Source organism: Amyelois transitella, chromosome 5, assembly GCF_032362555.1.
Source record: "Amyelois transitella isolate CPQ chromosome 5, ilAmyTran1.1, whole genome shotgun sequence".
NCBI lineage: Eukaryota > Metazoa > Arthropoda > Insecta > Lepidoptera > Pyralidae > Amyelois > Amyelois transitella.
The window spans coordinates 1,337,548-1,365,061 of NC_083508.1; the positions used below are offsets into that span (position 1 = coordinate 1,337,548).

General features: G+C 36.2%; 5 protein-coding genes across 5 annotated transcripts; 2 read left to right on the forward strand and 3 right to left on the reverse strand.

Annotated features, from left to right (window-relative positions):
• The first annotated feature begins 1,180 nt into the window (after positions 1–1,180).
• On the forward strand, positions 1,181–3,895 carry LOC106137667 (cytochrome b5 domain-containing protein 1). The gene is made up of 4 exons (XM_013338534.2): positions 1,181–1,426; positions 2,046–2,301; positions 2,717–2,962; positions 3,738–3,895. The coding sequence occupies exons 1-4, from the start codon at positions 1,181–1,183 to the stop codon at positions 3,806–3,808; spliced, it is 819 nt and encodes a 272-aa protein (XP_013193988.1). The 3' UTR covers positions 3,809–3,895.
• A 787-nt stretch (positions 3,896–4,682) lies between these two features.
• Positions 4,683–8,456, reverse strand: LOC106138222 (RWD domain-containing protein 4). The gene is made up of 5 exons (XM_060954870.1): positions 8,307–8,456; positions 7,916–8,028; positions 7,376–7,479; positions 6,836–7,019; positions 4,683–6,044 (listed from the first exon to the last, which is right to left on the reverse strand). Exons 2-5 carry the CDS (start codon positions 8,021–8,023, stop codon positions 5,880–5,882), a joined length of 561 nt encoding a protein of 186 aa, XP_060810853.1. The 5' UTR covers positions 8,024–8,028; positions 8,307–8,456; the 3' UTR covers positions 4,683–5,879.
• A 508-nt stretch (positions 8,457–8,964) lies between these two features.
• On the forward strand, positions 8,965–10,630 carry LOC106138213 (uncharacterized). Its single transcript, XM_013339309.2, has one exon. The coding sequence runs from the start codon at positions 9,111–9,113 to the stop codon at positions 10,161–10,163; it is 1,053 nt and encodes a 350-aa protein (XP_013194763.2). The 5' UTR covers positions 8,965–9,110; the 3' UTR covers positions 10,164–10,630.
• Positions 10,550–15,423, reverse strand: LOC106137674 (glutamate receptor ionotropic, kainate glr-3). Its single transcript, XM_060954826.1, has 8 exons — positions 15,420–15,423; positions 15,166–15,353; positions 14,560–14,708; positions 14,022–14,273; positions 13,433–13,562; positions 12,634–12,920; positions 12,129–12,283; positions 10,550–11,436 (listed from the first exon to the last, which is right to left on the reverse strand). Exons 1-8 carry the CDS (start codon positions 15,421–15,423, stop codon positions 10,550–10,552), a joined length of 2,052 nt encoding a protein of 683 aa, XP_060810809.1.
• A 1,287-nt stretch (positions 15,424–16,710) lies between these two features.
• Positions 16,711–27,352, reverse strand: LOC106138120 (peroxisomal acyl-coenzyme A oxidase 3). The gene is made up of 13 exons (XM_013339173.2): positions 26,907–27,352; positions 26,383–26,520; positions 25,283–25,598; positions 24,779–24,950; positions 23,872–24,011; positions 23,209–23,351; positions 22,358–22,463; positions 21,416–21,553; positions 20,072–20,308; positions 19,540–19,694; positions 18,695–18,826; positions 17,993–18,145; positions 16,711–17,030 (listed from the first exon to the last, which is right to left on the reverse strand). The coding sequence occupies exons 1-13, from the start codon at positions 27,060–27,062 to the stop codon at positions 16,920–16,922; spliced, it is 2,097 nt and encodes a 698-aa protein (XP_013194627.2). The 5' UTR covers positions 27,063–27,352; the 3' UTR covers positions 16,711–16,919.
• Positions 27,353–27,514: the final 162 nt, after the last annotated feature.

Below are 27,514 nucleotides of genomic sequence, written 5' to 3' on the forward strand. Positions count from 1 at the left end.
ATACAAACACATATCACACGTTTCACCTCCTCGCACGTTACGTGGTAGGCAGAGCCATTTGAGGCTCACAAATGCAGCAGGATGTTATAATGATTGAAGCGATGTTAACAGGTCGCTAGCCTATCTAGTCTAAAAAGTTCACTTGGTTTGTAAGTTTTACCAGCTGCTCGAGAAGAGAGGAGTTATGTTAATTCCACCCTTCGTATTTTCTTCGCTACTAGATCGCTTGGACCAAGATTTAGCGCAACATTTTGATTAAAATAAACAACCTTTACTTAGCCTTTACAAATTTCTCAAAAGTTTTTTTTTTATATCAAACAAACAGACAAACAATACTGCGAAGCGAATGGAATCATAAGGCGCAGGCGCATGGTCGGCCGAGCGCACTTCCTGCGCACCCACACCACATCACCTGCTAAGATATTAACATAAAAGAGCCAGCGATATGGGTGAATAATTTGGCTGTGGTACAATCCTGTCTTTTTATTTGTGTGATGGGATTTTGAAAATATAATCCTTAAGTAGATACTAATAATAAGCTAGTTTTTTGGCCAGGATTTGCAATCCGTATTGTATGTACCCCTAAGTGGTTTGTAAACTATTCTTTATTGTATTTGGATTTAAGGGATAGGCTTATAAACTTGGGATTCTTCATTTCGACGATGGGCTAGCAACCTGTCACTATTTGAATCTCAATTCTATTACAAAGCCAAACAGCTGAACGTGGCTGTTCACTTTTTCAAGACTGTTGGCTCTGTATACTCCGCAAGGGATATAGATGTGACTATATGAATGTACTTGACTTTAAGGATACCTGCAATGTTTCAAAGATAAAACAAATGCTATTATTATTATTATTTAAAAAAAAATACCTCACTACGCAGACCTGTTTTAAAAAAAAACACCTCCTGTTAAATCAGTAATGTCCAGTTAACGTCATAATAAAAAGCGAAACAGCGATAGTAATGCGCGCAATAAAAACTGCGACTTGCGTTAGTGTGTGTCAAGACCCGTGTTTGACTATTTACTCGTACTTTAGTCAATCAACCTTTTTTTATCGATAATTTTCCATCATCTTACCTAAATCGAAACTCGTTAAACGACACCCATCAAATTTGACAATGCACAAATCAAAACTAACAAGCGTACCTAATCAATCGAATATATTTCTATTTTCATAATGATATATACAAAACAAGAGTGGTACACGCCCGCCGAAGTTGCCGTCCACAATAAAGCTACTGATTGCTGGGTATCCCTCAACGGCAAAGTCCTGGATTTGACTTCATGGCTGGAACAGCAGTTCAGGCTGTGCAAATGTAGGAAAAACTGCTCCTGCCCTGTCAAAAATTGGTACTGCAGTGAGGAATGTATCGAATATTGCCCCTGTTTCAAAAGGGGATTCTTTTATTGCGATGCGAAAAGGGTGAGTGTTATAAATATATATGTGTTAGTCAGTAACAACACCGACCGTAACTTAAATAGGGAGAAGACGACTTTCCTTTCCTTTCGGGAGATGATCATGACTCTGACCGCCTGCCAAAGGAAAATTATTAGAGTGGATATTAAAAATGATATATTAAATATATATTGCCTTGGTGAACAAACCATACTTTTGGAATATCCAGTTACCAGCTGTGCCCGCGACTTCGTCCGCGTGGAATAGTTATTTTGGGCACCATTGAAGCCCTCAAGGATGAATAATTTTCCCCGTTTTTTTTTCACATTTTCCATTATTTCTTCGCTCTTTATAGTTGCCGCTTGATGTTACTTATATATAGCCTAAAGCCTTCCTCGATAAATGGTCTATTCAACACAAAAATAATTTTTCAATTTTAACCAGTAGTTCCTGATATCAGCGTGTTCAAACAAACAAACAAACTCTTCAGCTTTATAATATTAGTATAGATTAACCCCACTTTTCATCTGGGGCACATGTCCGTAGAACATTGATTCTCGCCATTGCCATCACTTGACAGCATCTGCCCCTCAAAAGTCTTTACAGGCATTCTTTCAAAAACATACTTCCTTTCCAATATTCAAAGCTGGCAATGACAATCCTCGCGTTCGCTGGCAAAGACATCAGCCACTGGTTCAAATCCGACGAGTGGGTTCGCTACATCCACCCAATCGTTGGCTCCCACACCCCATACATGAGGCACGGGCCAGGACAGCGTCAACCCGTGGTGCCTTCCACAAGATGGCGCCCTATCGAATCTCCGTGGTGGCTGAATGAGAATTTTTTGGTTGGGAAAGTTACCGCCAAAACGAGGCCAATCAGGATTGTAAATACTTTGACAGGTATTTTTTTTTTATTTCTGGCACAAGTATCTTGTGGCTGTAGGTATTATATAGCGGAACGTTCACTTTATCCAGGCGCCCACATCAAATTCGTTGCAACACGGGTCAGAACACCATCTGAAAAGCCTTAAGCAGTCATAATGATCCGGATAAAGTTCTTCAGCCTGATGAGCATAGGTCAATTACCTAATAGGTACTTATTGTCAAACAGTTGAGGGTTTGCCGGGTATAATATAGAAAGGTAAATCGTTCATTTTCACAAGATGGCGACCTATGGAATCTCCGTTGATTTTGTGGTGGCAAAATTACCGCCAAAACGAGACCAGAGAATTGTCAAGAATGGGATAGTCAGGCTATTTTACGCCACCACCGCCTTTGCCCAAAAAATACATAAATCTTTTCAACCTCAATGCAGGTTCAACAGTAACCCTAGAAGTGTGCTCCGAGGAGACGATCTACCAGATTATGATGCGTTACCTGCCCCACAACAGCCACATGCACTCCTACACCTGGCGGTACCTGGGCAAAGGGCTCTGCTACAACAAGACCTTGGCTGACAACGGGATAGCTGATGAAAGGGAGAGGTTCAATGATGTGGCGATAGCTGAGAATAACCATATACCGGCTCTGCTCATTTATTATAATGACGATTTGACTGAAGGTAAACGTCTTTTCACAAATAGAATCATACATACCTAATATAAATCACGTTATTATCCTTCACGGGGTATACAGAGCTAACAGTCACGGAGTGAAAGGCCCCGTTCAGCTGGTGTTTAGGCCCAATGATGTCCAAAGACAAAAATGCCTTTGCCAAAATATTAAAAACAAAATGTCACTGTCATTTTAGTGTAAAAATTTTAATTTTGACTTTTGGCGGCTTCACCGGCATTACGCGCTCTTTCTAAAAACTTGTAAACTAAACTTTTCTGAATACACAAAATTGCGAGAAAATTGAGTTTTTATTGGCTCCATTGTGTCAAGCGAAGACAGCTGGATAGCTTAGTGATAGAATTGCATTCAGATGCTGACAGGTTGCTAGCTCATCACCTTTGTAAATCCAAAGTTTGCCTTCGGCAGAATCATCTCTTTAAAAACTCCCGAAAATATACTGGCTGTGACAATAAGGCCATAAGGCTATAAACTAGTAGGTATCTCCTTTTCATAAATTTAAACCTTTTTGATCAAAAACTGCGTGGGTTACTTCCTTGTACAACTCATTACCAAAACAAAGATTATTATATAGTATGTTATATAGTAGGTATAATGCAACGCGAAAGTTTAAATCAGTTATTTAGAAAATAACTTATCATAAGTATGTGTGTATTTTGTAGCTACAAAGTTATCTATCATTCTATTTAAAATCAAAGGAATATGATCTTTGATTTGTTTTATAATATGATTCTAATCGTGAAATCTAACAATTTGCTCCCCAGATCCATCGCGAGATGACTGTTTCTGCCACGACTTCATGTGTATGATACACAAAGACCAAAAATGTCGCTGAAATAAATTCTACCTGTTTTCGACAGTTATACTGTAAACTATTTAGATTATTTTATTTATTTTTTTGGTAAATAAAGAAAACTGTTACGCTACGATAAATTATTTGGGCAATTCTCAATCTTTATTAATACCTCAAGCATAAAGTACCTCAAGCATAAAGTACTTACTATTTAAAGATTTTATGTAGTATTTTGGTTACATACCTACATAATTACTACGTTACCTATAGCCGCACACATACTCTTCTCCTTCCTGACTTTAGTCCCGGTTGCATCCTCACCAATCTGGCGAGGAGCCCGGAGTAAGCCCATGAGCAAGGATCCTGGGTTGGGCGAGTCAGGTTTTTACACGAAGCGACTCCAGTCTCAACTCCGCAACCTTTGCAGGGGAACCTGACCCGTATTGGATCATATGGTTACACATCCAGTTGCCTGAATGTGCAGGTTTGCTCACGATGTTTTCCTTAAGAGCATTGGTTAGTAATTAAAAAGCCACAAACATACTTACACGCCATAATACCGACAATTATCTCATGTTGGGGCAAGTTGCCTATAAAAACAATTGATTGTCCCATTATATAAAGATGTAGATAGGTGTGCCGTGTGGTTCCGGCACCAATACAAGAAAGAATAGGACCACTCCATCTCTTTCCCATGGATGTCGTAATGCGACTAAGGGATAGGCTTACAAACTTGGGATTCTTTTTTAGGCGATGGGTTAGCAACTAAAAGCCAAATAGCTGAACGTGGCCATTCAGTCTTTTCAAGACTGTTGGCTCTGTCTACCCCGCAAGGGATATAGACATGACCATATGTAGATAGGTACTTTTCAATAAATCAAAAACAAGTAATCGTCTATTAAATACATTTATTAGTAGACATAATTTAGAATACTGTATTATACATAAAATACAACCTTAAAATAAAAAAAAAGTAACAAACTCAGCAGTAGACATCGATATAAATGTATAAAACTGTAAATATAATTTATAGCAGATAATTGAACACAAAAATATTGCATTTAAGACACTACAATAAATTATTAGTATCAGGCATGTAACTTGACCCAAAATAATTATTTTATACAAGGTAATAACCGCTGCTCCTGACACGTTAAACTTAAATTCGCGTCCCCGTGGAAATTCCAGAAAATTTTACACCTCAAAGTGTCCAATTTCCTTAAAATCGGACCAGTAATTTTAATATAAACTAAAATTCATGAACATTGATAAGACTTATTCGTGCATTACGCTAGATTTCATAGCTTGTTGTGTGAATTCAAACACAAGTCTTATTTATTAGTAATGACTTGTATTTTTTTAACTGACCATGCCGCCTGCGACGGGCCCAAATATAACGGACAGGCCGAAGAGATCCTGGCTGGATACATATAATCACGTCTTTATCCCTTGCGGGGTAGACAGAGCCAACAGTCTTGTAAAGACTAATAGGCCACGTTCAGCTGTTTGGCTTTAAGATGGAATTGAGATTCAAATAGTGACAGCCATCACCCATCACCTAAAAGAAGAATCCCAAGTTTATAAGCCTACCCCTTAGTCGCCTTTTACGACGTCCATGGGAAAGAGATGGAGTGGTCCTATTCTTTTTTCTATTCGTGCCGGGAACCACACGGCAAATCAAATCCTGGCTGGACGTCGCAAAAGATGATAGGCAATGGACTTTAAAGTGAAGACGCTGATAACCGGACCAAATGGAGATAAAAATTCGGAAGGCAGACCCTGGGCTCTGAAATGGAAAGTGTGCTACCTGTGGAGGGTGCAACCATCAGGTCTATACCCCTTGCAGGGTAGGCAGAGCCAGCAGTCTTGAAAGACAGGCCACGTTCAGCTGTTAGGCTTAATAATAGAATTGAGATTTAAATAGTGAACCGATGGTTATATTTGTGACCAATCATAATTATTATGAAATAGAGATTCTTTTCAACTTTATTTGACTAACAGACCCTACCATAGACACGAGAGTTTCATCGTAATTTTTTATACATTCCATAGTCAAGTCAATTGCTTCCAATGCGGCCACTATAAAGTTAAACATCCAACGATCTTCTCAGTGTCATGACGCGGGCTGGTGGGGAACTTGCGAGAGATGTTTGACAATGTCGACCCAGTCCCACCCCCTGGGTTTCTCCCCCCCTCTCCCCAGCTCGGCGCGATCCCACGCCCTACGTTTTTGAGCCTTAGTCAGTTGTTCCCGCTTTTCAGGCTTCTTCGATTCAGTCTGGAATATAAATAGTCACAGTTTGAGAAAGCACATTGGAGTTGCTGAGAATAGATGTGTATGGGTCTCTGATAGGCCGTACATGGAATGCTAGGCGCTTGATTGATTGGATATTGTTGATTTTGACTTGACTGATTTGGCGGCCTCTGTAGCGCGTCGGTAGAACGCTTGTCTATCACACCGGAGTTCAAATTATTAATCATCATAGATAGATAGAAAGATAAAACTATTTATTGCACCGTAAGAGTAAAACATACAAAACAGATAGAGATGGGACAAAGGCGGACTTATCGCTAATGCAATCTCTTCCAGTCAACCTTTGGGTGGAAGGAAACCAAACAGGATATTGGCATCATAATATATGGACAATTGCTAGGGGCTAAAATTCGATACGAATCTCAAGAAATACAAGTACTTACTACTAGATATTTGGAAATTAATTCTATCTCTGTAATCATATATAGTCTCATAATAAAAAGCGAAACAGCAATTGTTCTTCGCGCGATAAAAACGTTATTTTTAAATTTGTTCCTTACAAACAAAACAACAATAGAAACATATATTTTTTCTAAATATTACATATAGTATGGATCAACTATTGCTTGCATCTTTGCCTGCGCGAGTTTAGCGTCACCTACAAAAGAATTCACGTTTTCGCAACTCCGATAAGTTCTATATACTGTAACCTGTCCTTTTCTAAACTCTTTAATTATTCTCATAAGTAATTAAGCAAAATTTCAAGATTTTTTGTTCTGTAGAATCACATTTATAATATTGATTGGGATTTTTACCTGATCATCAATCACTATCTTCTCAACTTTAGCAGCGACCACTGCTTCTTCAGTCTGCTCCGCTAATATTTCTGACGCTTTCTCTTTGAGCGCTTCAAACAGTGTGTAAGTCATTGCGCAGCCTAACCACTGATCTGCTTCATTGCTGACTACGCTCAGGATTTTCTCTTTAACCGATGGCAATCTGGAATTATGGAAGAATTTATTTTATTTATAATAAAAAGATACATATTTACCGCTTTATCAAAGACTGATGATTCTCATGAAATAAACTTTTTATTTAACTTTTTTTAAAATATGTTTAGCTTCAGTAAGTTATTATTTCATTATACATATAATCACTTCTGTATCCCTTGCGAGGTAAACAAGTCTTGAAAAGAAAGAAGAGGCCATGTTCAGTTTTATGGGTCTATAATGGAATTTATATTCAAATAGTGACAGGTTACCAGCCCATCACTGTCGAGAGGAATTTCAAGTAAATAAGCCTTTCAAACTCAGTTTATATATTTAGCTTCAGTAAAAATTATGATATATACTTACAAATGTTGATTGTAAAAAATGTCTACATTGAAGTTAGGTTTCTCCGTAGGATATGTAGGCCCCCAAGTTATTTCTAGTATAAAAGATTTGTCCCCATCAGCATACTGAAAATAATAAAATTGTAATAAAAATTAAAATTTTTAATACATTTTTGTTTACTATATCCAGAAAATTTACAAGTTTATGAGCCTATCCCTTAGTCGACTTTAACAACATACATGGATAAGAGATGTAGGTAGTGATCCTATTGTTTTTCCTATTGGTGCTCGAAACCACATTACATATAGAATAAGTGACAGAAATATGAAATCACTAGAGGCCGACCGAGACTTCGTCTGCGTGGAATCATTCCTACTGGGACTTTGGGATAAAAAGTAGTCTATACGTCATTCTGGGTTTTCAGCTACCTAATTACCAAATTTCATTGTAATCTGTTCAAAAGTTTTTGCGTGAAAGAGTAACAAACATCCATACTGATATCCTGATATACTCACAAACTTTCACATTTATAATATTAGTAGGATTATAACAGTTTCTTACTTTATAATGATAAGTCTTAGCATCCAACTGCTTGAAGTTGTCATCACCTTCATAGATGGACTTCAGCACTTCAATCTCCTCAGCCTGCTGCTCTGCATCATCCGACATACTGACTGCAATTTGATTAGAACATATTGACATGAAAGAGACAGCTAAAAAAACATTCCGTTCTGACTGTTCCGTTTGCCTTGGTGGCATATAGTTTTTCGATAAGACTAAGTGAGTGAAAGACATTAAGAAGAATCCTACTATCTCTCTACAAGAATATATACTGCAAATTTAACACTTTTATTTTTTTAATCTAAAAAAGTGATACATCATTCTAGTAGTAGACATGGAAACATAACCTCAAAAATGTTACGAAGATTTGAAAAATAATGACATCACTTACAATTAAGCAGACAAATTTCACAGTGTTGAATTGATAAGTGTGTGACAATTATAAAATCACGAATTAAAACATTATTTTCATTTCTATCGATGGAAATATGAAGAAAGAAGATCCCGCAATGCAAGCGAACGCAAACAGCTGATACGGATGTCAATTCGAAGCTGTCAGTATGACAGTTCGTGTTTACATTTTATTGAAGGTGGTAGAAAATGTAATACTCTAAATTACCATCACTAATTACCTAATTGTAATAAACTTTCAACAAATAAAAATTCAACATATAATATTTTGTTGCTCAAGTGGCATTTAAATGACAGCATTAATTAAAGCACTCTTACATATTGACTAAAATTAATGATAGGTACTTTTTAATCCAATAAATCATCGTGATAAAAAATAACGAAACATAATATTCTGTGATTACATTTCATTTCCAATAATTTAAAATTAATCCATAAACTTTGTTGATTTTAGATTCAGACAGTGTTACAATCATCACATATGTTATCGTAATAAAGATTTTTCTTTCTTTCTTTCTTTCTTTCAAAGTATGAAATTCTGAAAAAGTACTAATTCTGATATTTATATGGCAACAGGAAAAAGAAAATTTGTACTGGCATTGACATTAGGTTCTTCAGTTCATTTGACATCTCTAAAATACGTTATTTCAAAACTTTGATTTTTTAGCCTGTTGCTGATGGGAATTCGAATAATCAATCAGAAAAAAATACATGCGGAACAGTAGCCATTGTGAATAGAATAAACACCTCAAGCCAGATACAACTTTGACATTACTTTGTGACTATGATAAGCTCTAAATGTGGTTGTAGTTACAAGGAGAATCATCTGGCAGCCGCTGGTCGGTCCGCCTGTGGATGCCCCATCAACGCGCAAAAAATGGATAATTTCAAGGTGCCAGCCGTGCCCGTAAGCCGCCCTCTGCAAACCAGCTCCAGAGTTAACGTAAACGAAAACAAAGAACAGCCAGGCAAGCCAGAAATACCTATTAAAAAAGATGACAAGAAAGCGAAGTCATGGACTCTGTCAGACTTTGATTTAGGGCGTCCACTCGGCAAAGGTAAATTCGGAAATGTTTATTTGGCTCGCGAGAAAAAATCTCAATATGTCGTAGCATTGAAGGTGCTCTTCAAAAGCCAGATTATGGATTCTGAAATAGAACACCAGGTTCGTCGTGAAGTTGAGATTCAATGTCGTCTACGTCACCCAAATATATTGCGCATGTACGGATATTTTCATGACGAGAAACGGGTTTACTTAATTCTTGAATACGCTAAACAAGGTGCCCTCTACAAGTTGTTAAAGGAACACAGTCGCTTCGACGAGAGAACTGCTGCTATTTACGTCAGGGATTTGACGAAGGCTCTGATATATTGCCATTCCAAAAAAGTTATTCATCGTGATATTAAGCCGGAGAATTTGTTGATAGGACACAATTGGGAGCTGAAAATTGCTGACTTTGGTTGGTCGGTGCACTCTCCATCTTCAAGGAGAATGACACTTTGTGGTACTTTGGACTATTTATCGCCGGAGATGATTGAAGGAAAGCCACATAGTTATGCAGTTGACATTTGGAGTCTCGGCGTTCTGTGCTACGAACTGTTGGTTGGTTTGCCTCCATTTGATGCCAGGGATACTCATCAGACCTATAAAAAAATTCGATATGTGATCATAAAGTATCCTGAGTTTGTGTCTGAAAAAGCTAAGGACCTTATGGGGAAGTTGTTAGTGATCAATCCTGAACAAAGGTTGCAATTGCCTGATGTTCTTACCCATCCCTGGATTGTGGAAAATGCTCCCGATGGTGCCGTGCCAATGTTTGTGAATGTACAAAAATAATGCGGGCATTGTAGAATGAATTTATCGTTTAATTTATGTCGCCATTGTAATATAATTATGAATGTTGTAATACAAAATTTCTAAATTAAAAGCCAGATTCCAAGTACAGTTAACTGCATATCAAGTTACCTTATATTGTGACAAAGTTTAGATTAAATTTGGGAAGGCTGGTATGCTGTTGACTTTACCTTTATCTTCTATGATTGTGATGAGACACATTTGATGAGGTTGATATATAAAGTTTTTTAGAGGTAAAAACAACAAAACTGCCATGTATATTTAGACTGTAATGAAAGACAATTGACTGAACTAGTTATTTATTGAATTATTAACATAAATATTAGATGATCATGATGAAAGTGAATAGTTTAAATACATTTTTGGATTTAATATTGTTTTTTATTTTTAGCTGAATAGTAGACATCCAAAGCGTATTTGTCAAATTGTGGATCCTTTTTTACAAAACAATGCCAATGTATCAGTTCACCAATAAGACTAACTAGACTAAGAAAATATCCAATAGCTAGGGCTATGAATGCTCCATAAAGTTTTTTCAGATTCATTAAGGCTTTGATTTCATTTTCATTTGTTTCCAGAACTCTTATAGGGTGCATAGCATCATTCAGCCATTTCTCCACGAGACCTACTTCAACAATTCTTGCTAAATAAATATCAGCTAAGGGCTTCAATGGTGAATTCTTGTGGAACCCTATAGAAATTGGTATATTTACTACACAATCAGCCATGATGTGTAAGTTTCTCTCAATATCAGTACTAACAGTTTCAGTCTCATTGCTGGTAACATTAACAGCTTTGTCCAAATTCATCAGAGAATTCCTCCTTTTTACACTCAAATATTTGAGGAAATCCTTATTGTCGTAATAAGCGTAGGTGCCTTTAGCTATTTTATTCGCTGCTTCGAACGGATCTTCGACTATTTCGAATCTCTCTCCAATTTTTTGAGTTTCGTCTGATGATTTCTCGAAGAATTTCTTCGTTTCTAAACCCCAACCACCGCACGTAACTTTGCTGTCCACTAATTCTTTTATCGTGTCTATGGTCACCCTAGGAGCTGGGTTAGCTAAGATGGCTGTCATACTGGCCCTGTATGAGACTACAAGAAGGATGCAGTATAACCAGTACCATCCAGTCAGGAGTCTGATGGACCATCCCGTGGGCAGCTTCGGGAGGGACACGACGAGTAACATTCCGTATGTATATAGGATGCTGTTAATTATTTCACCAAACAAGTACAGCCCGACGGGTTTCTCGTCTGCAAATAGAGTTAATTTGCAAGGTAAAGGTTATTCACATTATACGGACAAGGGAATGGACGTTCAAGAAACCGATTGGATATATATCAATACAGCAATCATTCAAGTAGGATTTAAAAGTTTGGCAGGCACTTGAAAGTTGCAATATGAAGTTAGATATTATCAGTTCATGTTTTGTAATTTTTTGTAGATCTCGGCACTCTACTGTTGTGTAAGAATGTGAAGATCAAACAATATCACAAATTGTATCCACGACAATCTTTTTTCCCCCGCACAAAAGACTGTCGAGTCAATCGATCGAATCAATTTAGCTCCCTTGCAAACAGTAAAAATACCTAATGTTATTTAGAATAGTTTTTTTTTTTTTTTTTATTATTATAAAATAATTAATATTAGTTTAAATTATTTAATTAGGTATATTTATTATTAGTACTTTTCTGATTAATAATAAACAATTGTATGTAATATTTATAAACAAATATAATGTTACTCCTGAAGATTTGGCACAGAGGTGAGGTATATCATCATTATCGGTCCAGACATTTTTGAGTTTTTTGTTATCAAAAAATATTATATTTTTAAAATATTCGTATTGAAGGATGAACTCAATACGCTATGTTACAAGTAATAATGATGACCACCTAGGTATCACGAGTAAAAAATCGAGAGCAAAATAAAATGAAATACAAACCAAGGTCGTCTTCCTGCTTTTGCACATTTTTATTGGACTTGACGAATTGTTTCTCTTTTTTAAGTTCTTGTAGGTTCATGTAGTATTTAGCGAGACCGTAGAAAATGATCCCAGTTATCAACAGAACTAAAAGTACCGCTATCCACATGTACAATCTGAAAACAAAAGTAAAAATCCTTTATATCCCGTATTTTTTTCCGAAAAAAGCCCGGAATAGGTACGCCTATTATCTACCACCATACAGGAATGGAAGTTAGGACAGGCTAGAGAAAAAAACTTGCATTTTCAGATATTGGCATGAGTAAATATGAGCTAAGTCGAGACCGACTGCCCTGTAAACACGATGAAGGAGGCCACATGGCAGTTTCTCCAAGTTGATATGAAATGTTGCCTGACTTCCCCACTGGTGTATCCTGGTCCATCTTTAAGGAAAAGGCCATAAGATCATGAAGATACCCTCATTGTAATAGCCCTAAAACTTAAAGAGCAGTTAGTGTAAACTCACTTGAAAGGCAAAATAAGCGTCTTCCAAGAGTTATCCGTCAGCGCCTCTGGTGTCAAAAAGGTCCAACATTGCGATGTGTACGGTATACTCAAGTCGGTCAGCTCCAAATGGTAAGGATTGTACTGCAGGTTACCCAGGGCCATGTCAGCTTTCCCGTTAACCATTTCACCGAGAAGGCCAGAGAATGAGCCGTTAGATTGCTTTTCACCCCATTTGTGAAACTCAATGTTGCTGGGCTGGTAAAGTTTGGGTTTGAACTTCATTTGCTGGGATAGGGTGTTGAGAATCTGGTATTAAGGAAGTAAGAATTTCAAATTAACTATAATACCAATGATTACATGATTGTTTCCAATAAATATCTATGCTTACGGTCCATCTGATGGAAAAATAATCTATACATAAAAAACAAAAACAGTAAAAATATTTTGTCTGTACGTTTAATATTTTGACTGAAACGGATGAAGAATTTTTTTTACATTTTTTGTCTGCATCTGACTGTATGATCAAGATTCAACTCGAAATTTACGTGGACGAAGTCGCGGGCAACAATTAGTGAACAAATAATTTGGGCACCAAAGAAAACTGAACGCACATCCTTCTTCTAAATTCAGATAGATGACTACCTACTTGAAAAAGAAAAGGGTGTTTGCTGTTTGGTAACATTTTTGATACTTGTCTAGAAATAATTTATGAGTCACCATGATCGGTGCGTGATATACCTACATAATGAAGTGTGAAGGTAGCTACACTGAAATTAATAAGCTTATAATAATTGCAGGTTATTCTACAAATTACTCACTTCAATCTCGACGCCACTGACTTTGTTGGACTCATTCATTTTCGTTATAACGACCGAGGGCACATGGTCCAAATAGACCACGTTCAGAGCCTCCCCGTTCAAGTTGCTAGTCTTATCAGCAAATAGAGTTCTATAAACATAAAATTATAATATGACTTGATTAGGTACATTTTTACAAAATATAAAATACCTTAGACATAAAAATGATCTTTGTAGAACCCAAACCAAAATGCATTATTTGAGATTATTAATATACTAACCCCTAGAATAGAATGACACATATATTTTTTAAAAGAATCAATGCAGTAAATCATCTTCACGACGCATTATAAAGGTCTCAATTAGCTAATGTAGTCCTTTTAAGTATAACTCTATGAATTAGAAAGACTGTTTAGAAGACTATGTAGAAGAAGACGATATAAAAGTTAAATAAATCGTAGTGTTGAAGATCTCTAAAGATTTTATTATGGTAAGTACTAGAGAAAGATGGCGCTTTAGCTGATTCCAATTTACTTACATACATATATAGACCCATGTAAAGAAGAAATTATTACGTGGCAAGAAAATAATTACCAGTTACAATAAATACCTGTTATAATGAAACCTGCCGTTCTTCCAAATATCGACTCGTCGAGAAACAAAAACGGTTTTGATAGGGTTTGGAAATGGAACAGTGGACAGGTCGAACCAGGCTTTGCTTTTAAGGACTCCGGTGATTTTGCTGTGGTATCGGAGGAAGATAACGTTGACGATGCGTTTCCAAAGGTAGTGAAGGTCACTATGGAAGAGTCTGTAGTCATGAAGCATCACGTATTTAGCTCTGGTGTCGAGAATTCTATATCTGGAATAGATCAAGGCTTGTGACTTGAGTTGGAAATATATACTTACCTAACTGATAGTATTGTGATTAAATTAATAATATTATATGTATACATACATATTACGTAAATTTTAAACATGACATTATTCCTCTTTTTTCCTATTGCATCGCCCATTAGAATAGGGCCTTAAGTTAATTGTACTGTTGATTAACTATTTGGCATTTATTTGTAAACTTTTAACTTCAGCATTGAATATAATAAATATTTCATAAGCGTTGATTATAACTAAGAAATATAATCTAGTACCTGTCACCAAATCGCAATAGCCTGCTGACCTGAAGACCATTGGCCAAAAGTATGATATAAAAATTGCACCCATCTCTTCTTGCTTCTCGCAAGGACTCCAAAGTGTCAAAGTTAGGCGACAATAGGTCTTCATATTCCTCCACTACTGTCTAAAAGTGCAATTGTAAATACAGTGTTAGCGGTAAACTAATTTATGGCGATACAACATGTTTGTGGGTAAGTCCTTTCAGAAGAAATGGTATGTGAAAACGGTCAAAAAATTATTTTTATTCTATTGTTATATAATCTGTGACTATAAAGACAAATTTAATTAAGATACGCATTACAGTCTAATAAGGTAATAACGAACATAACTTAGTGTTCTGATAAAAAAAAAACTGGGAAATAAATTGGGAACACCTCAAGGACTCCTCATTGGCCCACCATTATTTATGTTTCAAATTGAATAAAATAATGTTACTAGGTCTATACAGAATGTTGATAAAATCCCAATCAATATTTTATAAAAGCACTCCATATCTATTAACGCTAAATAGGAAAAAGAAACCAAACTACATACACCTATTAGTGATCTAAGAACTGATGAGTTAAAACAAATAAACTTACCATAACCATAGGGACAGACCGTATTCTCTTAAACATGGCTCCTTCGAACACATTCAAATATACAGTATCACATATGACAGCGACGCAAGTAACATCATGTCGTCTAGCTAAGCCGTTCAGCATGTCTATCAAGACTAACTGTAGGTCTTTGCTCTCGTGTATATCTTTTATGATGGGAGATAGTTTGGCTGAGCTGAATTAAAAAGAAATGTAACACTGGACTGACTGAGAAGTAGATAATATGTGTACCTTACCCATTGACATAAAATAATATAATATATTTTTTTGAGTTTATTTATTATTTATAATTAAGTCGATACCCCCAAGGTTACAACGATGTGCAGAAGTAATTTATTTATGGCGCGAAAATAAATTTGAGCCCGTGAATGGAACTGTACGCTGTTATGAACAAGATAGTTACTCGTAATGTATAATATATTATGTCGTAACCAGAATAATTGCCTGTAGGATGACGAATCTATAGTAAGGTACCAATAAAGATATGTAAGTAAATACCTATTGAAATCTCATACTTACACCCCGAACAGTAAAAAATTAAAAATAAACATTTTCATCACGACAGAAAACATCATTTCGATTTATTGATATTTATCAGAAAGTTCTAACTGGGAGAATTTCATTGGGCTAAAGCTGAGTGTGGCCTATCAGTCTTCAAAATTGTTGACTCTGTCTACCCCGTAAGGGATATAAACGTGATTGTATGTATGTATTCCAACTGGAGCGAAACTCGAAGCAATAACTAGTCCATCTTATCCTGAACGCGATCTTATACCCGAAGTCAAAGGACTTTTAGTTCACTTTGTATTTTACTCGTAAAAATACTTAGGTACATCCATTCGCTAAGTAAATTTTTTAGTATATCTGTTTTTTTTTTCTCCAAAAGCGACCCCTCTTACGTTTAAGATTATCATCTACTAAAAATCCAACATTTATAAAACAACTGTACCAAATAAGTTCAATTAATGCGGGTATATTCTTAATATATACGTACCTACGTAGAGAAAAAGTGAACTTAACGAATTATATCTGAGTGATTGATTGGCAAGTCTCATTGAATATGTACAACCAATTACAGAAGATTCTGTTTTGTAGTAATCAAAGTAAGTAATTAGATTGCTGCATATTTGATGAGTTTAACTTACGAAACTACATACATACATACATATGGTCACGTCTATTTCCCTTGCGGGGTAGACAGAGCCACCAGTCTTGAAAAGACTGAACGGCCACGTTCAACTATTTGGCTTAATGATAGAATTGAGATTCAAATAGTGACAGGTTGCTAGCCCATCGCCTAAAAAGAATCCCAAGTTTGTAAGCCTATTCCTTAGTCGCCTGTTACGACATCCATGGGAAAGAGATGGGGAGGACCTATTCTTTTTTCTATTGGTGCCGGGAACCACACGGCACTAACGAAACTTCACAATACTATCTTATAAATGGTCGTCAGGACTGGTTTTAAATGAAACTTTATTAAATATCAAAATAATTTATTGAAACAAGTGTAAAAATTCATAAAAATTAATATATATTTCAGCATTTCCCAACCACATAAAAATATATCAGCATAGATAAAAACTTAATAAATTCATCGTTACTTAAACTATTTTCTTAAAGCATAGTTAAGATTGTTCAAAAATGTTTTATAAAATGCACTCAATGAAAAATTGTATACAATATTTAAATAAAATTGGTCCCTGTATAATAATATATGATATGTATAAGAAAATATGCTATATTTTAGCAGGAACATACGACCGCCAGTAGACAACGTCCCTCCACCAGTGCGGCCGTGTCAGAGCCCCAGGATACGTCATCACTTGGTTCTGGATGTGTTTGTATGCCTGAAATTAAAAACAAAAATCAGAATTTTTATCCATATCCATAAATACATCCCAACATATATTAGAAATGCGAAAGTAAGTTTGTTTGTTACCTCTTCACGTGTTATCTATCAAATTAATCTACATACATATATATGTATGGTCACGTCTATATCCCTTGCGGGGTAGACAGAGCCAACAGTCTTGAAAAGACTGAATGGCCACATTCAGCTTTTTGGCTTAATGATAGAATTGAGATTCAAATAGTGACAGGTTGGTAGCCCATCGCCTAAAAAAGAATACCAAGGTTGTAAGCCTATCCCTCAATCCCTTCCCTCGCATTTGAAATAAATCTATTCTATTCTAGCATTCCCCAAGCATAAAGACATGATTGTATGTTTGCGTGTTTGTGTGTTGCTTGCTTGCTTGTTTGTTCTCACCTCTCCATGCAAAAATTGAAAAGACTGATGATAGGCATTTGAAATAACATACATACATACATATGGTCACGCCTATATCCCTTCCGGGGTAGACAGAGCCAACAGTCTTGAAAAGACTGAATGGCCACATTCAGCTATATGGCTTAACTAGAGGCCGCCCGCGACTTCGTCCGCATGGAAACCCTATCAATCCCGCGGGAACTCTGGGATAAAAAGTCTATGTGTTATTCTGGGTCTTCAGCTACCTACATACCAAATTTCATGGTAATCGGTTCAGTAGTTTTTGCGTGAAAGAGTAACAAACATCCATACAAACTTTCGCCTTTATAATAGTATAATAGGATGATAGAATTGAGATTCAAATAGTGACAGGTTGCTAGCCCATCGCCTAAAAAAGAATCCCAAGGTTGTAAGCCTATCCCTTAATCCCTTCCCTCGCATTTGAAATAAATCTATTCTATTCTATTCTAGCATTACCCAAGCATAAAGACATTATTGTATGTTTGCGTGTTTGCTTGCTTGTTAGTTTGTATGTAATCTCACCTCTCCATCCGACATTCCCAGAACAGATCTCAAACACCAGTCCGGAGGCGCTAACGTGTCCGCCAGTGACACCGCGTCCGGTTGTATCTGTTCGCACAATTTGAGTATACCATCGCGAAGACGCAGACCCTGGTCTCCGGTGAAATATCCACCCTGAAACGAGAGGATTTGCTTTTTTGTTACTTGCTATAACTTTCGTAGGAATATACGTAAGTTTTTTTGAAAGGTCCACGTTCAGCTTTTTGGCTTGATGACGGAATTGAGATTTAATTTCTTAGTCGCATTTTAAAACATTCATGTGAAAGAGATGGAGTAGTCCTATTCTTTTTTTTATTAGTGCCGGGAAGCACGCGGCTCAACATTTATAAAAAAAATAGTTGGAAATAAAACGATTATGTAGGTACAGTTGTACAGGTGTCTAAGCCTACATTGTTGAATATTTTTGTTTATAAAATCACCGTCTTTCGTTGCCTCTCACATACAAGATCTCATAAATGGTTAACATGGTACCTTATACCTAGACTAGCGACTCGCGTCTGCTTTGCACGGGTAGCATTCATAGATATAAACCTTCCTTAGAAAACTCTCTTTCCAATATTTCAAACATGAACAAAATGAACAAAAAACTTTCCGAGATTAACGCTTACATACATACAGAGAAATATTTTCTATGACAAAAACATTAAAAATAAAAGAACTTACAATATACAGCGTCGCAAGATGTTTCTCTAGTAAAAATGCTCCGTACAAAGAGACCAGTCTTAGAAGAACACTCCTACACGCCGCGTCTTCGAACGCCGCAGCGGTCTTATAAAAATGGTTGAGGACGTAATTCTGAAACAAAAAGTTAAAAAGGTATTGAAAGATCTTTTTTCAGAAATTAATGATGCCCTTGTACAAAGTATCGACTAAGTATTAGTTCCAGTTGTATTTATTTTCCTTGATTTTATTTATTTTTTCATAATATTTATGAACATAAATATTATGAAAAAATAAATAAAATAAACTAAAATTCATTTTTGTTTTATTTTATTTGGAATTTAATGGCGTGTTTTTTTTTAAAAATATCGCAATTTCAGTCGTTTTAAGACAAGAAGACAGTTTTCCGTTCATATCATTTATCTGATTTTTTTTTAATTTGTCGATATGTTGTTATGTTTACTTTTTGCTTGACGGTTTATTCTTGGTCTTCCTCTCATTCTATTAATTTTTCCTTTAACTATAGTATAAAAAAATCTTCATATCTGATTAAATGGCCTATCACATTCCCTCTCCTATTTTGTATCATTTTTAAAATGATTTTTACTTCTCTTACTCTGAATAACACTACTTACATACATTCATATTATCACGTCTTTATCCCTTGCGACTTAGACATCCTATCCCTTAGCCGCCTTTTACGACATCCATGGCAACGAGATGGAGTGGTCCTATTCTTATTTTTTATAGGTGCCGGGAACCACACGGCACATAACACATTTCTTTGTTTGTGAATTTTTATCCAACTTATTCTATCTTACATTTGCATTTAAAAATTTCAATCTCACCTCTCCATAGACAACAGATAGAGTGACCGCGTTGTATGACTGCGAATCGTTTTTCGCTTCGAAGTTATTTTTTCCCGCGTTTTTCAATTTGTCCACTTTTTCTGCGGTCATTTTGAGAACGTACGCCGTCAGCCATTTGTACATGTTGATTAGATCTGAAAAAATATTTAATTCATTCATTCATATAGTCACGTCTATATCCCTTGCGGGGTAGACAGAGTCAACAGTCTCGAAGAGAATGATAGGCCACGTTTATAATAAAGAAGACATCAAGTTTATAAGTCAATCCCTTAGGCGCCTTTTACGACATCCATGGGAACGAGATGGAGTGGTCCTATTATTTTTATTATTGGTGCCGGGAACCACACGGGACAAGATCTCATCTCATCCAAAAAAATATTAGTACTGTCCAAATACTTCGGAAATCCTAATGGCGCATCATCTGGAATTACATTTCCACTTCTTCTCCACACATTGAGAAACAAATTGACAAAATATTTTTATTAAAAATAATAAATTAATACAAACTTACTTTCCGGTTCAACAAGATCATCCACGCTATACCATTTACATTTCTCATCCAACAAAACAACATCAGAATTCTCCAAAAACTTGAGCGATCCCAACGGTGCGTCGTCCGGTGTTATATTTATTCTTCTTCTCCACACATTCAGCAGCCAATTGCTGGCTTGTTGCAACAGAAGACTGTTCTCACCCTCGTAAGTGCAATTCGCGTCATTATCGTCTCGAAGAACGCCGATGCCCGCAGCTGATAAAAAAAAAAGAACATACATACATACATACATATAGTCACGTCTATATCCCTTGCGGGGTAGACAGAGCCAATGGTCCCGAAAAGACTGAATGGCCACATTCAGCTGCTCTGCTTAATGATGGAATTGAGAATCCAAATAGTGACAGGTTGCAAGCCCATCGCCTAAAAAAAAGGATCGCAATTTTATAAGCCTATCCCTTAGTCGCCTTTTACGACATCCATGTGAAAGAGATGGAGTGGTCCTATTCTTTTTCGTATTGGTGCCGGGAACCACACGGCACAAAAAAGAAACAAGTTTATAAAATTAAATACTTTTATAAGTGTATGCACCAATAGAAAAAAGAATAGGTCATTATCGTTTCGAAGATCGCCGATGCCCGCGGCTGATAAAAAAAAAGAAACAAGTTTATAAAATGAAATACTTTTAAAATTGTATGATAATTTTTTTATTAATGTGCCGTGTGGTTCCCGGCACCAATAGAAAAATGAATAGGTAATTATCGTTTCGAAGATCGCTGTAACCCGCGGCTGATAAAAAAAAGAAACAAGTTTATAAAATTAACTACTTTTATAAGTGTATGATAATTTTTTTATTAATGTGCCGTGTGGTTCCCGGCTCCAATAGAAAAAAGAAAAGGTCATTATCGTTTCGAAGATTGCCTATACACGCGGCTGATAAAAAAAATTATAAAATTAAATACTAACTTTTATAAGTGTACTATGCCAATTTTTTTTATTAATGTGCCGTGTGGTTCCCTGCACTGTGTCATATGATTAATTATCTATGGGTGTCAATGTCATTGTCAAGATGATTTGGGATGGCGTCATCATGCAACCGAAGCTCGAATGTGTTTTATTTCATAAATTCCTATATGAAACAGGCACCAATAGAAAAAAGAATAGGTATAATTATGAGGGCTTCAATGATGCCCAAAATAACTATTCCACGCGGACGAAGTCGCGGGCACAGCTGGTCTATTACAAAAAGAGGTACACCTCCTACCTCCTTTTATTTTATTTATTTATTTTTTATTTATTTATTTTTTATTTATTTATTTTTTATTTATTATTTTTTTATTTATTTATTTATTATTTATTTACCTTTCAAATAGCCATGTCCCCCGCATGCCTCGCGACAGTTCTGAATGCCGTCTCTGGCCGTCCAGCCGAAGATTGGCTTCACGGCCGAGGACAAAGCGTGCATTTCTACACCACGATTCGCCGCCAAATTGTCCGATTCTAAAAATAAATAGGTACATACATACATATGGTCACGTCTATATCCCTTGCGGGGTAGACAGAGCCAATAGTCTTGAAAAGACTGCAGGCCACGTTCAGCTATTTGACTTAATGATAGAATTGAGGTTCAAATAGTGACAGGTTGCTAGCCCATCGCCTAAAAAAGAATCCCAAGTTTGTAAGCCTATCCCTTAGTCGCCTTTAACGACATCCATGGGAATATAAAAATAAATAGATACTTAATAATATCTGGTAGGTATTATACCAAAGACCCTCGCGCGAAGACTAAGTACATTAATGTCTCCACGGTACACTCTTCATTTTTACTAATATTATAAAGCTGAAGAGTTTTTTTGTTTGAACGCGCTAATCTTAGGAACTACTGGTTCGAATTGAAAAATTCTTTTTGTGTTGAATAGACCATTTATCGAGGAAGGCTTTAGGCTATATAACTTCACGCTGCAACTATTAGGAGCGAAGAAATAATGGAATATGTGAAAAAAACGGGGAAAATTATTCACCCTTGAGGGCTTCAATGACGCCCAAAATAAATATTCCACGCGGACGGAGTCGCGAGCACAGCTAGTCTTCTACAAAATGTTACCATACTTGATACCTGCCGAATAACCCGAAAGTTTACTTTTCCATTTAGGTAACCACTTCTATATATCTATCTTCTTTCTATGTTAGAAGAAAATTAACCCTCATCCGAGGAGAAAAGAAAAAAAATATGTATAATCTTACACATATATATAAAATATGATGATATGTATGTATGTAATTAATATTAAACTAACTACTGACCTGCCATCAAACTGCTTATTATCATCCCAACATGAGTTTCGGCGAGCCAAGTTGAGAATATCTTCATGGCGTATGTCGCAGCCAAGTATGGTAGCAGCCTAATTTGCTGGAAATAAAAAATATTCATATTCATAGAAAAGTCACGTCTATATTCCTTGCGGGGTAGACAGAGCCAACAGTCTTGAAGAGACTATACGTTATAGGTATAGACGTGATTATATAAATGAATGATTTTCAAAATACGATATAAGTTATCGCTTAATGACGTATACAAAAGTATAATAATTATATTTACTACTTCTGTACTGGCTCTGTCGACCCCGTAAAAGATTGCGATATGCACTTATGCGCGATTCCTACGACAATCACGAAATAGCACACGGGGATTATCTTACAAAATGTCTATATTAATAGTAAGGGGAGAAAAATATATATCGCAAGTAAAGGGCTAAAACATTTTTCTATTAGATGATATACATGGTAACTAAGATAAACACCATATTTTGCAATCCAAATCCAAATATGACAAAGAACATTGTCTATTAAAAGCATGAAGATGCAATACCTATTCAACAATATCTAATATACATACATATTTAAACAAGCAATTCTTGTATATATATAATCAGTATCTCGGAAACGGCTCCAACGATTTTCATGAAAGTTACAGATTAGGGGCTTTTCGGCTCAAGGAATCGATTTATCAAAGTCCTAGGTTCGAGAAAAGCTCGGTTCCCAAGATATATAAACATTTTAAAAACCGCGTTTTAAGAAACTATATCAGCGCCATCTCTGGTAGACCGAGCAAATCTCGGTCAACCGAGTACTCTATACTAATGAACAATGCCTACCTGTTGTTGATACTCCAAAACCGGTAATTCCTCATCAGAGCCATCGGGACCGAACTGCTTCCTCGCGGCCGAGTACCTGACAGCGATCACGATCGCTTTCTGGAGGTATGTCGTTGTTATGCCTGTGATGTGAACGCGGCCACCTGAAAATAAAAAAATAAAAAGATTTTTAGATTCTTTCAGTTATTGATTTATGTTGAGGACACAAGTACTGCTTAAGGCGTATAAAAATTTATGGGCCTTAAGCAGTACTGCTTAAGGCGTATAAAAATTTATGGGCCTTAAGCAGTACTTTTATATATGTATTAAAAAAAATCTGTAAGTTTATATTATACTAGCTGTGCGGAAGAAGTCGCGGCTTCGTCCGCGTGGAATAGTTATTTTCGGCATCATTGAGGCCTTTGAGGCCCTCAAGGATGAATAATTTTCCCCGTTTTTCCACATGTTAGTTAGTTATGTTAGTTAGTCATGTTTTTTAGTTATGTTAGTTATGTTAATTAGTTGTGTTAGTTAGTCATGTTAGTTAGTTATATCAGTTAGTTATGTAAGTTAATCATGTTAGTTAGTTATGCTTGTTAGTTATGTTAGTTAGTCATAGTAGTTAGTTAATCATGTTAGTTAGTTATATCTGTCAGTTATGTCAGTTAGTTAATTATCATTTACCTGACAAAATCCCCATGGAAGCCCCGAACCTCTTGCTGGGGTCTTTAAATGGGGTCCTGTAGTCACCGTTGTCGTCCACCCCGCCGAGTTTGTCCAACGCAACCTCCTTCGGTAAATGGTAGTTGTTGAATATAACGAAACTGTGGGGGGGAAATAGTTTTAAGTCAAACAGTTTGTATGCCACTCATGTCAGACCTCCATAATTAAATTAAAATTAGTTTTTTTATTTATTGTGATGGGAAATTTCGAACTTCACTAAGAAACAAACTACATTGCAGCATTTTTTTCAATAACGTCAACTTCACAATAATTCAAACTTAGAATTAGAAAAGATATGTGGACGAGAGAATACATTGCTCTGCGGTTGTAAGCTTGTCTGTGACTGGAAGTCCTGGGTTCGAATCCCGACCGGGATATGATAAGAAACGAACTTTCTCTGTTAGGTTAGGTCTTGGATGTGTCTTTATAAGTATTTTTTATATCATATAGTATCGTTGGGTAAGTGTCTCTCAACATCTGTGCAATGTGTCTCATATATATATATTTATTAATTAACTAGCTGTGTCCGCAACTTCATCCGCGTGGAATAGTTATTTTGGGCATCATTGAAGCCCTCAAGGATAAATAATTTTCCCCGTTTTTTTCACATTTTCCATTATTTCTTTGCTCCTTATAGTTGCATTGTGATGACATATAGCCTTTCTCGATAAATGGTCAATTCAACGAAAATATAATTTTTCAATTAGAACCAGTAAGTAGTTTCTGAGATTAGCGCGATCAAACAAACAAACTCTTCAGCTTTATAATACATATAAGTATAGATTTACCTTTAAAATAAAATGGATTTAATTTACAATTCCGTAGTAGCAAGTCCCTACTCTTTTCCATATGAGCAATGAGATCTTACCCATTATCAACTCCATTCAACCCTATCTTCTCGCCAATATCCCCAACTATCACGCCGGGGTACGGCTTCAAGGTCTTGGGGTCTCGGAGAGGCACCACGAACGTGTGCAGACCGTGGTCTTTGCCCTTTGATATCAGACGGGCGTAAATTATCGCGTGAGTAGCGCATTTACCTGTAAACAAAACACACATTCAAATACATACATGTAATACATAGCTATATACATAAAGCAAATAAATATTCTAATCAAGTCTATTTTACATGCAGGGTAGACAGAATCAACAGTCTTGAGAAAACTGATAGGCCTTTTACGATGTCCATGGGAAAGAAATGGATAGGTCCTATTCTTTTTTCTATTGTTCCTGGGAACTTGTATAATTATGAAATTATTATTTTTTTATTGGGAATTTGAGTGCAGTCTTTTCATGTTGAATAAACTTTCATCATACACATTTATCTCCCGTATAACTTTAATATTGAAATGGAAAAGTTTTATTTGCTTACCCATACACCCAACCCAGAATTTGGCAGCTTCAAAGTCTGGTGTGTGAAGCACAAACTGTCTCTTCTCCGGGACGTATGTGGCAGTGGTCCTCATACCTTTGGCATTCGACCCATGGGACACCTCTGTCAGGGCGAAACATCCCCCAATCCTGCCCGCTTGCAAATCATCCAGGATATCAAAGTGATGCGGTCTTCCGGAACCTTGGATGGCGTTTTGAAACATACGGAAAGTTAATGACAGTTTGACAGCTAGGGAGCTGTCAAACATGAACATAGCTTCGGTGTCGGCTGCATATAGTTTGGGATCTTCCAATAGCTGAAAAATGGGAATACAAAATTATGAACATATTATCAAGTCTATATCCCTTGCAGGATAGACATTGCCAACAGACAGTCCACATTCAGCTGTATGGCTTAATGATAGAATTCAGATTCATTTAGTGACAGGTTGCTAGTTCGTCGCCTAAAAGAAGAATCCGAAGTTTATAAGGCTATCGACTATCTAAAAGGAGACTAAGGAGTTGCCTTTTATGACATCCTTGGTAATGAAATGGAGTAGCCCTTTTCTTTTTTTTCTATTGGTGCTGGGAACCCGCAGCATTATTATTAATATAGAGATAGTAATGACAAGCAGAAATACACAAAAAGTGATAATTTTATGGTAATATTCAGTTTGATTGTATCAAGCCATTGTATTTAAATCAGTTGGCCATGACTTAATATTGTGTTATTCTAATTTATCAGTCAATAAACTACAGGCATATTGTTGCTATCAGTACACACATATTTACATATAATTAAGTCTATATACCTTACGGGGTAGACAGGACAAACAGTATCCAAAAGACTGAAGGGCGACATAATGGATGTGGTGGGCTAAGGTCTTAAGAAAATATTAAGTTTTAACCATAAAGAGAATAATAAATTGACATAATTTACTTGGGATTCTTCTTGCAGGCAATGGGCTGGCAACAAGTTGTTACTATTTGAATCTCGATTCTATCATTAAGCCAAACAGCTGAACGTGGCCTTTCAGCTGTTTTCAGACTACTGGCTCTGTCCACCCTACAAGGGATATAGACGTGACTATATGTATGTACCTTCTCATACTGCATAAAATTCTTGTCATAAATAGCATACATCCTCTTGATTGTGATGTGTCTTTCTTCATCCAAAGACAAGGAAGCATCGCTGTGTTTGAAGAATGGGTGGTTTTCCATAAATGTCCATATTTCATGCTGAAATTTAAACAGACTTTGACACAGAGATTCACAAAATGTTGATTAAGCTACAGGTATTTGGTTATATTGCACAAATAACATACATACATATGGTCACGTCTATATCCCTTGCGGGGTAGACAGAGCCAACATTCTTTAAAAGACTAAATGGCCACGTTGAGCTTTTTGGCTTAATGATAGAATTGAAATTCAAATAGTGACAGGTTGCTAGCCCATCACCAAAATAAGAAACCCAAGTTTGTAAGCTTATCCTTAAGTCGCCTTTTACGACATCCATGGGAAGGAGATGGAGTAGTCCTATTCCTTTTTGTATTCGTGCCGGGAACCACACAGCACGAATTCACAAATAAATTTATCTTTAATAATTAAAGCTAGGTGCTTACTTTCAAATTTATTGTGTTCAAGTTTTCATAAACAAGTTTCATTCGTCGCCAGTCAAATGATGCTATTTTCCTGTACTTCTCCAATGGACCAGGTGGTAAATCTGGAAAATACTTCTTCAACTGCTCCTCGGTAACAATTTTCTTATTTCCTTCCATTTTTAATAAAAACAAATTCTTACTTTCACTTGCTATATTAACGATAACATAGTTTATCAGAGCGCAATAAAGGAATTAATCTGCGATAGGTACGTTATCAAGTCGCTGGGGGCAATGAATTATTTATATGTACGTTTATTTTATACAATAAACATTATGCGACTGATTAGCAATCAAATTTCACAAATAAATAAAAATCAAGTGGAAAATAAACACAAACCAAGTGATCACAGAGTTCAGTTCACGCAAGTTAGTTTCTTTCGTAAACACAGAACACATGTCATTGTCACAGAATAAATAAATCGGCTATTTATTATTTCAAGCATAAAAGTTAAAGTTTCCCCGAATATTATTATACTTCTGTTTTAAGCTGCATTCATACAAATATATATACAGGTAAACACGTCTATATCCCTTGCGGGGTAAACAGAGCCATCAATCTTGAAACGACT